Source organism: Dermacentor silvarum, chromosome 7, assembly GCF_013339745.2.
Source record: "Dermacentor silvarum isolate Dsil-2018 chromosome 7, BIME_Dsil_1.4, whole genome shotgun sequence".
In the NCBI taxonomy this organism is placed as follows: Eukaryota; Metazoa; Arthropoda; class Arachnida; order Ixodida; family Ixodidae; genus Dermacentor; species Dermacentor silvarum.
Window position 1 is genome coordinate 90,663,889 of NC_051160.1, and position 14,892 is coordinate 90,678,780.

Here is a 14,892-nt window from a genome sequence, read left to right on the forward strand (position 1 = left end):
GGGAATCATTGCTGAAATATACTGTCCGTACAGTGTAGACCGCTTATAACGTAAGTCGCCAGAGTCGCGAACATCCGCACTATAACCAAAGCACCAATTTTCAAGGCCCGCACATAGGCAAAACATGTGCACCGAGCCGCCACGCGTATGCGACAGTCGAGGAATGCGGCTAGAACGTTTGCATTCAATTTACAGTCGAATCTCGTTAATTCGAACCAAGTCACGCGGCAGCGCCTCTGACCGGCATTGCTCCGGCACCGCCATAGAGTAAAAGCTTAGGAGAGACCCCTCAATGTCGTGCGCGAACAAAACAAAAAAAAAAGAAAGAAAGAAAGAAAAAAAAACGCGGCAGAAATTTTACCCTCTCTCAAATGGTAGGGTCGCCGATTCTGCGTTGCGCCGGAACATGCGTGTACGTGCCGATGTCTCAGCCATGCTACAGTAGTCACGCGTAGAAAATGGCAGTGAACCCTTCTTTCTCTTTTATGCTTCCTCTACTTTTTAGTCACATGTTGACCGTGCACGCTGCGGCTACCGCGCAGAGGGAAGCAGCTGCGCTGTCCCAGGCTGGCCAACGAAACTGCCCACGCCGGCAAACGCCCGCTTCCTGATAACGGCAGAAAACGAAACTTCAGGGAGCTGGCGCTGGGCCGGCTGGAGCGGCGGCACTGCCGCACGCACGGTGACAGTCGAAAGTGAGGGAGCTATGAGGGAGGGCGAGGGGAGCCACCGAAAGGGCGGAGTTACCTAGGCAAAATCCGCTTCCCTGCTTCCTTCCTCCCTCACATTCCACGGTCTCCACGTGCGCCCTTCGCCGTGCCGTGCCGGCGCCGCCCGCTCCCTGAGTTTCGTTTACTGCCGTTATTGTGAAGCGAGCGTTGGCCGGCGTTGGCAGTTTTGTGGCCCTCGCTCACTATGCGCGCCGTGATATTTCACGACTCGCACTCAAGATTCTGGTTTCAGCCTCACTGGCTGTTCGTTCGCACCACGTGCCCTACTCCTCCACTTCGTCTCTCTTCCTCAGGCACTCCTGGGGGCGCCCGTTTGAGGGGAGCGTTCACCGTCTCCGCTGAATTCCGTACTCCCAGGCAGCCACACTGTAACCGGTATTTTGTTTCCTGCAACTGCACTATAAGCGATACGTGTATACATGAAGTGATATGGGAAAATTAACGGGAGTGTGAAAAGACCGCACTGGATAGGTCCTGCACTATAAGCGGTTGCATTATAAGTGGTCCATACTGTATTTGGTGGGAAATCAGATGGTACAAGTACCCTGATTGGAAACCAACGGGGCCCACCTACCTGTCTCGCTTGGTTCGGTGGGTTGACTGGAGAATGCGGCTGGTGTACAAAATGGTGCCAGCCAGCTTGACAACGTCGTCGCACGAACCAGTGTCACCAGCCGGAGTGTATTCCAGCGATGGCCGTATTACCACAACCTGCAGAGAAGATTGATTGATTGATCAGGTTTCATGTCATAAAGCTACTCGGGTGCTATGACACAAGCTGCAGTGGAAGGCTCCGGACTAGTTTTTTACCACATGGTGTTCCTACTGTGCACACAAAGCACAATAGTACATGGTTTGCATTCTCTCTCCACTAAAACCAGCTGCCACATCTGGAAATAAAACTTACCACCGTGTGCCCAAAAATGTTACAGTATAGACAGTGAGCCACGAATGTGTGTATATGGAACTCGTACAGTGGCAATGAAAAAGGATTAGCACAAGGGACCAGCGATTGGGGTGGCAAAATAGCGATATGCTGCATTGGCAGCTTACGACTCGCTGACAGCAAGGGCATCGGGCTGTTCCCATTCTGCACACTCAAGGGTAGTTCAGTAAGCAGACGTGGCTTGGAAATGGCTGGCTTGCAAACGAATGCGAGATGGAAAGATTGCGAGATAATTCACGATCGTTCTAATGCCGTTGTAGGTAACTGCCGACCTCCCTTGCGCTACAACGCTGGAAAGGACTAAACACTCTCACTATCTACCTATCTATTTATCTACAGCAGTACTGCATACAGCAATTTCGCCGCTCCAGTTGCTGGTCATTCGTGATAATCCATATTTTTGTTTAAACTGTACAGTCTCTGTCACAGCTGTATAGAGCACTGCGGCCTTGCGCCGTAAAGGATTTGAAAAAACAAAATGTGAAGAAGAAATGTTTTAGGTATGGTACTAGATTCATGTGGCTTTTTTTTTTTACCACTTGCACTCCATCCAGTATAATCTCTCAAATACCAAATTGGCCCTCAAATATGCGTTTCTTTGTTTAGCAGCAGTGCTTTATTTCTCAAGAGAAATGACAGGGGCTATACACCAGGCTTGTAACACACAAGTAGATAAAGATTGCACAAGTGCATAACACTGCGTACTAGTACATACGTTACTCAAAGATTACACACTTGTTTAGAACTTCATAGACATGTGCTATACACGTCTATGACCAGAAACTGAAGTGTACAACTGCAACTTATCCTCCATGCTTTCCTATCTTTTCTTCACGTTGTTGTCTTCTGCCCTACATTGTGCACGTCACAGTTCCCCCCCCCCCCCCTCTCCCCTAAAAACATTCTGGGCCGCATTTTGTAGCGATGCGTTTTCCCCATGCTAATGCCTTTCAACGCGTTTAGTGTTCGTGATGGGCCACATTCGACGCACCACCCTGGGTGCAGCGTCGCTTGTCCACTAGCGAATTAATAAATGCACCAAAAGGTATTAGCATCGGAAAAATGCATCACTACAAAATGCTGGCCTTGGAGTTTTACGCGCCAAAACTACAACCGGATTATGAGGCATGCCGTAATGGGGGACTCTGAATAAATTTTGACTACTGAGGTTCCTTAACGTGCACCTAAATCTAAGTATGCCAGCGTTTTTGCATTCTGCCCCCACTGAAATGTGGCCGCAGTCGGTATCAAATCCGCGACCTCATGCTTAGCAGCGCAACGCTATAGTCACTGCACCATCGTGGCGGGTAGTTTGCGAACCAAAAATTTAGTGTGGCCTAGTTGGTTCGTTCCTCTAATTGGTATGTGAACGGCATGAAAAATGACAAAGACACGAGTAAAGGCCCGCATGAAACGCACACGGACATCCTGCGTTTTACATACATGCACGCTCTATGCGTGCCTTTACTTTTGCGCTTCTGTGTTTTATGTGTCCCTTTACTTTTGTCCAAGTCTTTTTTTATGCTTTTCACGTACTCATTACCAACAGGTAGGCATTTCAGCATGTCAATGCGCCAAATGATCAGAGTAGCTTTCTGCGTAGCCGTGTTGCCTACAGTTTTGTGGACCTAACGTTTAGCCTTTCGCGAGTCCGTGTGATGAAAACTGGTCTGCACCACATGCAGCTGGTGCAATCTCTTGAGAACTCATTACTAGCAATGAGTTGGATGTGTTGTGCCACATTGGAGTGACAAGAACATTATTCAGAGAGCGTTTTCCACCTAAATATCTTATATGTACATATGTGGGATAAAGATTATAAACATGGATAAGGTACCTCAGAAAGGCTGGCCAACGTTTCGATAACCTTTATACCCCGTGTGCTACTCCATCTGTCAGCCCCCTTTTTTTGATTTTACATGTACATATTTGCAAGCGGTGTTTCACGCCTTTCGCCTATGCTCCTTCCTCGTCGCCTTTGAGAAGAACTGCATGTCAAACAACTAATCATGCGAGATGGGGGGAGGCAATTGTTTGCAACAAAGCAGCCCTAAGGCACGGCTAATAGGCAAATACACTCGATGTCGTGACGCACGTAGATCAATTCGTGCAGCCACCGAACATACGTAGTACTACATGCACACAACAACGAGCACCTGCGTCTCGGGAACTATGAGTCCCTGGCGCGTCGGCTCGCAGTCGACCACTAGCACCGCGTCCCCTCCGAAGGCGGCCAGGCTGTCGTCCATGCGACACAGGATACCGTCGCTCCGTTCTCCGCCGCCCAGGGCCTCCCAGAGGCTCGGGCTGTTGAGCCTGGCGTACGCTTCGGCGCTCCTGGCCAGCAACGACACTTTGGTCAGGCGCGGACATCGCACTCCACAAAGAACGTCCACCGCTTGGCCCTCGCCCCATCCTCGTCGGCGCTTCAAGAACTCCCGAGTCACGAAGAGCGCGGCGGCGTCTCCAGAGGACGCGGAACTCGGCACTTCGCGATCGCCGACGACCGCGTAGTCGACGAAGAGGCCCGGACACGTGAGCGCGACGTTTTCGGGGTCGACAAGGGCCAGAGTACCGTCGTCGGGCGTGCTGCCCACCGACAGTTCCTCGGCGACGCTTTGGCTGATCCTGACGCGTAGGTCATTGTCGTCGCCACGGCCACTGGAGGCGGAATCGGGCATCAGGCGCAGCTTGGCTCGAACTCGCTTCATCGTGACACGCTGCTTTCCAAACACTACTTGTGGATGCCACGTAGTACCGAAGGGATGAGAGTCACTCGCAGCCGACTTCCTCGTTCAGGGGAGCATTGCCGTAGTAATAAGCTCCGTTGCGCTAGCACAGCCTACGTTCGATCGAAGGTCAACGTCACAGAGCGACAGGTGCGCTGTTTTGAGATGGTCTTTTTCAACTTGTCAACGCAAATAGTTTAAGCAAGCACGCGACTACTGTGCGAAGCCCGTTTTCGCTGAAACTTCGCGCACTTTGCTCGCGACAGATTCGCTCGCGCACGCGCAATCAGAGCAGAAGCAGACGAAAGCGACAGGGCGAGTTGAAAGTTGGTGCTCGTTGCTCGTGTGTGACGCGTTCGCGCTCGGGTGAGCTGAGCAACAGCTGACAACTTTGCTACAGCCGTCCCGAGTTTTTCAACAAGCTAGCGAGCGAGCGCGAGCACATAGGCGAGCACTTCATTTTGCAGTCGCTGGGCGGAACCATTTATGCCAGGGTTGCCACACTGCTTATCTTGGGCACTGCTAAATAATAAGTTTGGGCATGAGCAACAGAAACAAGCGAAGAAAATAAATTAGTTATGATTGAATCCAGTAACTTGCAGCTACAATAAACTATTGCTGTTGAATATAAATTAGAAGGAATTTGACGAAAGGAAGCTGTGATAACTTTCTCTTAAAGGTCATCGATAGGTAAATGGCGGCGCTGCGGTTGCAGGCCCATTACGCGCGCACTTTTAAAAGCGCGCGCATTGAGGCGCCCACCCATCGAGGCTAATTAAATGAAAAGCGTACAGTGGGACTTGAATCGAGGCACCCACGCACTAAAAGCGCGAAACTGCGAACACGGCTAGTGCCCCTGTATATGAACCCTAAGCATGGCTGGCGAGCGCATCAAGGCGTAAGTGCCGTGGCCGCCATGCAGACGATTTCCCATTAGTGCGCACGTGCAAGAACCAAGTTGCCTGCGGCGCGCTCGCAAAAAACACTAATATACTTTCGTTACTACAGTTCCTTTAGTTGTCGCAATGTCGCAGCCAATTCCCAGCACTGGTGTTCGTGCATTGTAACACACCAGGTGTTTCTATCGGCGAGCACTGTCACAGCGCAGTAAACAGTTGCAATAAACTTTTTTTTAATTGACATAATCCGGCAAACAAATTTGTGTGATATTAAATTATTTATTTAAATGTGCTAATTTTACTTTTTAGCACACCTGACTTCAATGGCAGAATCCTCTTAGAGGATTCTACCATAACAGCGATGTATAGTTCAGCAGAGTACCAGGTTGGGCGAGTTGGTGCATATTCAATCGGACGTACTGTGGCGCTAAGTAGAAAACCCGTGGAACAAAGAACGAGGCAGAAAGAAACGCGTTCTTTCTGCCTGCTTTTTAACAGGTTTTACACTTTACACCCCAGTACGTCCGATTAACAGCGATCTGCGTTGCCTTTTCGCTAATTATTTTCCGGAAAAGCCATCTTTACGCACAGTGAGGCTAAAGTGAGACATATATAGATTGTGAGGAAGAAGATCGGCACGCTGAACAGCCCCGTTGCCATCGTGTGGCTCGTACCCGGTTCGCTCTCTGGCTACGCCCTACCTGCTGGTGCTGCGTTTCTCGCTGCCGCTATACGACCCACATAAACCCCCTTTACAATATATATATATATATATATATATATATATATATATATATATATATATATACGTGATTCTTCGCCACGGTCCGCCTCAGCGACCATGGTCGCCAATTCGTCGCCGACGCCGTGGAAGAGTTGCTTAGACTCTGCACTTCACAGTTCCGCCACTCAACACCACATCATCCCCAGACGAATGGCCTTGTCGAACGTACGAACCGCACCCTGGCCAACGTGCTGGCTATGTATGTATCATCCAATCACAAGAACTGGGATGACATCTTACCATTTATTACCTATGTCTACAATACAGCGAAGCACGAAACTACGGACTTCACACATTTCTACCTACTCTATATATGCTCGGGCACCACGCAGCTGTCTCGATACCATTTCCCCTTTACCCTCCATACAGAGGATTCAGTTGCCGAAACTTTGTGCCGTGCTGAGGAAGCCCGACAAATTGCTCGTCTGCGTACACTGGCATCACAAGATCGCTCCAAGGAGCGGCATGACCGCCGCCACGACTCAGTTTCATTCGAAAAAGGTGACTTGGTGTGGCTGTTGACCCCTCAGCGCAGACGCGGGTTATGCCAAAAGGTCTTGGCTCAGTATACCGGTCCCTTCACCATCATTGACCGCATTAGTGATTTAACATATGTGGTCGCCCGTGTAAGATCACCAGGACGCCGCTCTAGCGCTACTCAACTTGCGCATGTTACACGCCTCAAGCGATATCACACTATCACTCAGCCCTAACTCCCTTGGCGGGCTTCGTCTGCGAAACGGGGAATGTAACGCCTTGGTTGTGGCGAAAGGAAGAGGAGGAGGATGACCGATCTTTTTGGGTGCGGAGCGCAGAACGAAACCGGTGCTGGACTGTTTTCCTAGACTCTCATCCGTCACCTGTAAACAAACATGCCTCATCCGTAACAATATATATATATATATATATATATATATATATATATATATATATATTGGTACTCTATTTCATTTGCACTGAATTGTGGCCTGCAATAAAAAGGCGGTGACGCCCATGCCAAAGAAGCTTGCGTTTTTCCAGCCAAGTTCAAGTCGAGCTAAACATTAGCAACTGCGATGGTTTATGTAAGGAGGTAAAATGCGACATTCAGATTAATTATGTTAATTATTAGCCTGCCATACAGTCGGAAATGTTTATGTATAACTTGTAGAAGCGACAAGCTGGCGCTATAGATCACTGTAACGTTCCTGTATGAAATGGGCATATCTTGAACTTGCAATCTAATGCGGCCAGAGGCTTAGTGTTGGCGAGTAAATGAGTAAAATAGTCCGACGCAAATATTCGCAACAGGGTGAGACATATGCCTGCGGCAGCAAAAGTTTGGAGACGACTCAGCACATTGTTACTGAATGCCAAGATATTCATCCAGCAAGCACCTTTTGGAGAGAGAGGGTGAGGAAGGAAGGTAGTTTAACCTTAACCAGATGTTAGAATCCGGTGTGCTACCCTGCGCTGGGGGTAGGGAAATAGGGGTTAGAAAAAGAATAGCGAGAGAGAGTGAGAAAGAAAAGAAAGTTCACACAAAAGAAGAAAAAAAAAAAACGCACACGCCGGAAGAGCGTTCTAATCACAGTCGTTCAGATAGGCCGGTGGCTCGCAAGAAGCACCTTTCGGAAGCGCCGGGACTTAAAGCGGATGGAAGTGTAGGCGAAGAAAAACCAGACAGACGTTGGTCTGTCTGGTGTCCACAAATTATATATTGAAACAGGGCGCCCAGCTCAATCTGGCAGGAGCCTTCGATCTCGTAACTGCCGATTCCAATATCTCGCGCACCGTCAGCGTGCTGGGCGTGCCGTCGTCGTCTTTTTGGTCGGATCTCAGTGGCACTAGTAGCGCGCTACAGAAACTGATCAGCGGTCGAGGTAATACGAGACGGTTAGAGTGTTGGTGGAAAACGATTGCGGCAGAACCCATCTCACGATCACTGTGGACGGTAATGCGTTTAGCACTGAATCAATCTATAGCGACATAAGGTATATTGCCACCGCAGAAACGAGTTATGCATGAGGCGCGTACTGCAACGGGATTCCTCTTTCTCGCTTCCCTAGGAACACTCGTGGCTATCTATCGCCGCCGGCGCCGTGTAGCCTGCGCTGGCCTCCGAAATGCATGGCGCGCGCCGGTGCGTGCGAACGCTGAGAAACGCGTCATGCGGCAACCGGACACCTCCCTCGCGCGTCTTTTTGGATGCGCTGCGCCATCTAGTAGCACTCTCGTGAACTCCGCGCGCGGCCTCCGAGACGAGACGCATGGCGCGCCGGTGCCTGAGAACGCAGTTTTTTTCCACTCGATGAGTGACACTGAGGTTTGGTATGGAAGTGCGAACGCTGAGAATTGTTGCCTTGCTTGCTGCACACTAAGTGGCAGATACTCAGGGATCCACGTTGGTCCGATGGTTGGTATCGAACCCTGTTACCTCAGCACAGCAGCTGGATGCGCTAATCATTCGACCACGGACCACCCAGAGATAGACAGATAGATAGATAGATAGATAGATAGATAGATAGATAGATAGATAGATAGATAGATAGATAGATAGATAGATAGATAGATGGACAAGTCACATGCCTGTGGGGCACACGCAGCGCAGTCACAGCTTAAGCTGGTGGAGCGGCTTAAGAGTAGCGATTTCGGCAACACGAACACAGGGTGTTCGCGACAATGTCTCTTCGCCTCGTTTTGACAAGAGCGATCACAACTGACCGTCCGGCGTCGACGGCGAGCTGCGGTTTGTAATGCTCTCTGCACAGCAGTGATCTGAGCCCGATGCTTGGTTGTAGACGCGCACGTAGCTCTACGATTCGCGTCTTCGGCAGCGGTTCGCACCTTGTGAGGAGGCGCCATAACGTGTACCGAAGAGGTACCGAGATTACGTGGCGCACATCTCACATCGGGATCGCGCTTATTGCGCGCTTCGTCTGAATCGCATCTCGTCGTCCGCGCCTGTGCATGCGGCTTTTGCAGGTGCCTTAACTAGATGGCGCCACCGTACTGGAGGAGGCTCGGGTCGTCTCCGCCAGCGCGCCTGCCTAGGGCGCGTTTATAGGGCCTTTTCCTGACGCTGACAGAAAGTGCTTGCATGGGTCACTGGTAAAGTACCTGACTCCCACGCAACGGGCCTGGGTTCGATCCTGGTGGAGACCGCGTACTTTTTTTTCGCGTTTCGGGCGATAGCAGTTACGCGGCGGCGGCGGACAACGACGCGAACCGAAACGGCTATTAGAATGAGCCCATAACAGATTACGCTGTAATAGATAGACAGATAGCCTTCGAAAATGCGTGAAGTGCCCTAAGATAGCTAACGCATTAAAAAATCCCGGAGAGCTCGATAGAGCTGGGGTCGTTATATATAACTGTACACAATGAGGTAGATGTTCTTAGTGGCGAGGGAGATCAAGGAGACATAAGCAAAATGCTAGACTGCGATAGATGTAGTAAAGCCCTATTAGCTCAAACGGGCTAGGTGACTATTTTTCGCCGCCCCGTTTCAAAGGGGATGCCAGTATAAACCATCATCATCAATGAGGGGTTTTCTTGGCGAGTGGGGAGGGCTAGATGGAGGCGAGTATACTCGGGGACAACTTATCTTAGCAGTGAAGCGAAGGCTAGAGGGGCGGAGCTTCTGCTCAATCGTACGTCTTACTCCACCAAGTAGTGTGGCAGCTAGCAGCTGCTTTCGGTGGTAGTTTCGGGTTTCTCTACACGGCTTTGTACGCCTGTGTATTCACAACCTCCGACATAGCCCTGAATGTTTAATAAAATTTGACAAAATGTTTATTTTAGCGTTGAAATGCCGTATATAGATCTAATATGTTTGTGAGAACTACGTTCCACCAAAGTTTTTTTTTTTTTTTTTTTTTTTTTTAATCAGGTATGTCTACAAACCTTACCTTGGTCTTCCGTGAGCCTGCACCCTGTTTACTGTACAGAACAGGTGCTCAGAAAATGTTGCGAGATCCGAGAAATAATAAATAAATAAATGTAATAAATTATTTTTCAAAGAGCGTAATAGTTATAGAATGTCATGTACGGCTTGTCATAGCATTGTTAACATAATAAGAAATCAAATAGAATTTACTTGAGCTCGGGAAATGTGAAAATTATTAATGAATTTAGAAACTCTTTTTGGCGCGTAAGGATACTCTGCGCTTCGGTGCCATAGCTTTCCCTGTACTGCCAAGAAAAGTTGTCCCCGATGTATAGTGGTGGCTACAGAGAAAGAAGTAATTCTTGCTCGTGGTGGTGGCATCCTCTACTATACACAAACCGCTCCTCCCTGCCCCTTCCCCCTCTCTGCTAACGGGCGCCACTGAATATTCGTACTGTTCCTCAGTCAGCCTGTATGGCTGTGAAGAGCCACATTGGTCGCCGTTCTATTTCAATTTTCTTTTAACGGCCGTCTCTCTCTGCACGCTCTATCTCATTTCCTTTTTATATATGTCTTTGCTCAGACACTAAATTCCGTACAAAACGTTTATTGACAGCACATTTGTACGTGAGTATTGTTCCAACTATAGCGATCATAGTCATCTCTAGATTTGTGTTCTCTTAGGTGTGCTTATTCAACGACGCGTGCTTTTCTTGATGAGCCACTTCCTCGAGCAGCGCACTGAGCCGATCTTTAAAGCAGCTACGTATACGACCACCGCGAGATGGTCAAGAAATCAGAGAAGGACGGTAGGAGTGAAAATGAAAGATTTTAAGAAATTTTTAAGGAGTGATAAAAATGACATAATACTTGTGTGACTTTGTAGAATCACAGTCCAATTTTCATCGAGGCTGGTCCTTTCGTGCAGTTGCATTAAAAATTTTAGTTGCCTGCAATTAAGTCACTTACTTTAAAGTTTTGCCCGCGTATATGACTCACCCGTTTGAAACCTTACCTACATATAACGTTTTCAAGCACTTGCTTAAGAATTTTACAAATGCTTTATTTGATCAACACATTTAATTAAGCATGGAACGCTTTTAGCTTCTGTTGTCGGCGACCTTCAAGTGACCTTAAGTCAAAAGCCAGAGCCGTCATCCGGGCACTCAAACAAGAACATCCGGACATCGCTGCGAGAACAAAACGAAATCATCCGTGCTACCAGTGAAACGTTAAGAAAATGCGCTCTCTGGCCCTGAACCCTTTCTACAGGACCGCAATACATAGCGCTAGTCACTGCCCAAACAAGTGACAAAATATATTGCTTCCGATTTCTTCCTAATCTTTGTGTTTGTTCACAACATCACTGACGCTGTAATAATTCTAGTACGCTGAAGCTTTATTTGTTATTTCCAACATAGAGCGACATTCGAAAGTCAGATACAGGGCATCATACACTTGATTGTCATCTTTTGTCGCTGATACAGGCTTGCCTGTGCTCTTTTCAACGCCCGCGGTCCGTGAGTTCCACGGCGCGGGTTTTGCGCCGCCTCATTCGAGAGATGGCGCCACGCTGCGTGACCAGGCAAGCAGGGCCGGCGCGCCGCGGATGGTTGTTACGCCGAGACGAGACTAGCAACGAGGTTCAGTTCTAAACAGGTTTATTTCGGCTCATTAAGTTTTCAGGCCTGCATGCGTCGCGGCACGAATCTGCTTTGCCGGCAGCCATTTCATGCTTACATCTACTCTCGATTACGGGAGAGCCAGCAATTTTTTTTAATTCCCGGCAATTCTGTGCGTATTCCAGGGCATCTTTTACGCTCGCAAAAACACTTTTATGTAGCACGTATTTTCTCATTGACACTTTTCATCGAATTATAATATTAGAGTAGTTGGTTAATTAATTAAGACTAACTATACGATTAGGCGGAATGCAAAAATTATATGAGTATCTCCAAGCGACGGCAAACAACATTATCTTGGTTCTGTTCAGCTACGTGGCATTTGCATATTTTTGAATCTTGGTGCATGATAGTTGGTGCATGATACAAACGCTTGTAAAGCTCTGGAACTCTTGAATACTTTTGTACAAATACTGTAATAAACAACACACTTCAACCTTTCGGCACACATCACCCATGACATGGCCCCTGCTTTCTGCAGATATACCGGGTGTTTTATTGTAACGTTTACAGAATTTTTAAAAATTCCTCTGTGGCATTTAGAAAGAAAAATCTACTTATTGAGCTGGAATACTCGAAGAGCTATATATTCCTAACACTTGAAACCAATACGCATTATTAACTAATGAGCAAAATGTCACTAATTAACTTTTCAACTAATTACCTTAGCGCACATATTGCAATACACGAAGTGAAGCCAGTGATTTCACAAGGCAAATCTGCATGGAACGAATTTTGAAACTAGCGCCAATTTTGAGATAAGCGCAGTCAAACTTTGCCTAATTAAGGAATGGACTGTTGTTCCACTTTTCTTTAAAACGCCTTTTTATGCATTGAAGCTCTAAAGTTACTGGCACAGCGAATGCATTTCGTCGCACACTTTGGGAACCACATCTCAGAACAGGTGTCAACCTCAGAATTCGTTCGAAGTAGATATGCATTTAAAAGCCACCGGCTGAAATTCGTAAATTGCAATGCGTGGCGTAAAGTAATTAGTTTAAAAGTTAATTAGCAAATTCTTGTTAATTAGTCAAGTACTCATTTTCATTCTTTCTGCAAATAATGTGTGCCTCTGAGAGTAATTTAGCTCAAAAGTAGAATTTCGCTACATGTCAAGGGTGATTTTCAAAACTTCTGTTAACGATAAAATAAAACACACCGTATCACTGGCGCCATCTTTGGTTCCCCACGGAATCGGATTAACGTGCAAGCATTTTATATGTAATGCATCGAGACAGGCAGAAAACGTGGTTTAGCAGTTTCCATTCAGCACCTAACTGACCCAAACACTTCAAAATTTGCCCGCACATATAACCCCTAGCATGCCCGCCATAACCTCGAAATATAAATTTGGAGAATTATCAAGTTCTTCCAGGACACCGTAATGTCTAGCATATAATCCTTACGAGTACGTTTAGTCGCAATAGCTTCGCAGTAAAAAGAAAAAAAAGATATCCGGAAACTTTCGAAACAATGGAAGAATACCCTAAAATTATCGATGTGCGAATAGCGAAATTTTCAAATAGAATAGAACACAAATACTCTAGAAAAACAACCTCCGAATATAGAATAGAATATTAAATATTTACCATTGCTAAACATGATGAAACCAAGGTTCCGCGGAATCCGTGTGGCAACAAAAGGCTTATTTACATTACTGTGTACATCAAATGCTGTTATCAACTGGATTTCAGCTCAGCTGAGCAACTTGTAGATTAGAAAAACAAATGGTGGTGGTATTTGGCCCATTATGACCATGGTAACTTGATGAAACAAAGATATAGTACACAACCAGAAGCACATATTGCTCACCTAGATATTGAAATAATACAACAAAGGAAGTCCCTCCAAACTTTATTTAAAAATTCCGCAGTTTTGGATGCTCGTTAAATGAGCTAAGAATACTACAGCACCGTACACCGATTTCAATGAATGCAAACGTGGTGAGACGGGCCAAATGATGAATTACTTTGCTTAAATTGAGACAAAAAAAATTAAATTATGCGGTTTTACGTGCCAAAACCAGTTCTGATAATGAGGCACGCCAGTAGTGGGGGACTCCGGAAATTTGGACCACCTGGGGTTCTTTAACGTGCACCTAAATCTAAGTACACGGGTGTTTTCGCATTTCGCTTAAATTGAGGCAGTAAATTCGTAAGCTGTCTAATGCGAGACATACGCAGGGTTGCCAACCGTCTCAAATTTAGTGGGACAGTCCCAGTTTTAAGTCAATCTCTCAGAGTCCAGACTTGACTCGGTCGGGACGGTCAAATGCCCGGGCTTTTGCGTTTTTTCTACTGAATAACAATAAATAGACCAGATTTACTTATTACAATGCCCGACAGCTCGTTCGCCTTCTGTCTTCAGTGCAAACAGTGCGCAGATTTACCGATTACTCACCTAACCTGCACTTTCGCATAGTAAATTGTTTACACCCACAGGGTGTAAACAGGCTCGTCGCACTTACACACTAAGGGTGTAAATACAAGTATCCTTACATGAACAACACCAACAAGGATGGGCGTTCTGTCGAACCAAAGGGAAATGAAAATTATGTCTTCCCTTACGACGTCCTACTCTCCATGTTATTTTTTCACAGGGGATGTGGGTTGGAAAAACTTATTCATTTGAAAAAGTGCTTTTCTAAAAGTTTGATTGTGATAATACGCTTCAAAATTCTATTTCTAAGTGTCAAAAATTCAAGGCGATTCTCCAACCAGAAGAATGCGGAAAATTATTCTTATCGAGGCGTGGTAGGGGCAGGCTCGCCACCAGCAAGTTCTGCCCAAATGGTGAGTTTGCCTGGTGTAACAACAAGCGAGCACTAGTTCATTCTCCATTTTTCACCAGTACTATCCACAGCGAGTGTCAGAACGTCGCAACCGCCTGCTCCCACGTGACCACATACTGTCTCGTGACGTCATGACGCAGTATCCTCCTGAGAACCGAAACCGAAACTGGCTGTAAAAAGCTTTTATACAAAATTATTTACGGTGCTCTGAGGTTTATTTTCATAACTCTTTCTGGGGTTTGGATGTCTAGGACCTTCATTTAAGGACAAAAAGATGAATAACCTATATATCATGTGAGCACCCCTTAAACAACGCTTCATAACGTACAGTATAATTACAGAAACTTGCTAAAGTTGTGGATATATTATGATGCAAACATCGTTTTATATCAATGATAAGAAGGGCAGTTCTTCGTTGGAGGACTATTCGAAAAGTATTCGATATTCACTTTTGGCACTATT

General features: G+C 46.8%; 1 protein-coding gene across 1 annotated transcript in view; it reads right to left on the reverse strand.

Annotated features, from left to right (window-relative positions):
* LOC119458267 (peroxisome assembly factor 2-like) overlaps window positions 1–4,884 on the reverse strand; it is a 62,373-nt gene extending 57,489 nt beyond the window's left edge. The window contains exons 1-2 of the mRNA XM_049671547.1: window positions 3,834–4,884; window positions 1,306–1,442 (exon numbers count right to left, since the gene is read on the reverse strand). Coding sequence (XP_049527504.1) covers window positions 1,306–1,442; window positions 3,834–4,388 — 692 coding nt within the window. The 5' untranslated portion in view covers window positions 4,389–4,884. The remainder of the gene's footprint in view (window positions 1–1,305; window positions 1,443–3,833) is intronic.
* Between the last annotated feature and the right edge of the window lie 10,008 nt (window positions 4,885–14,892).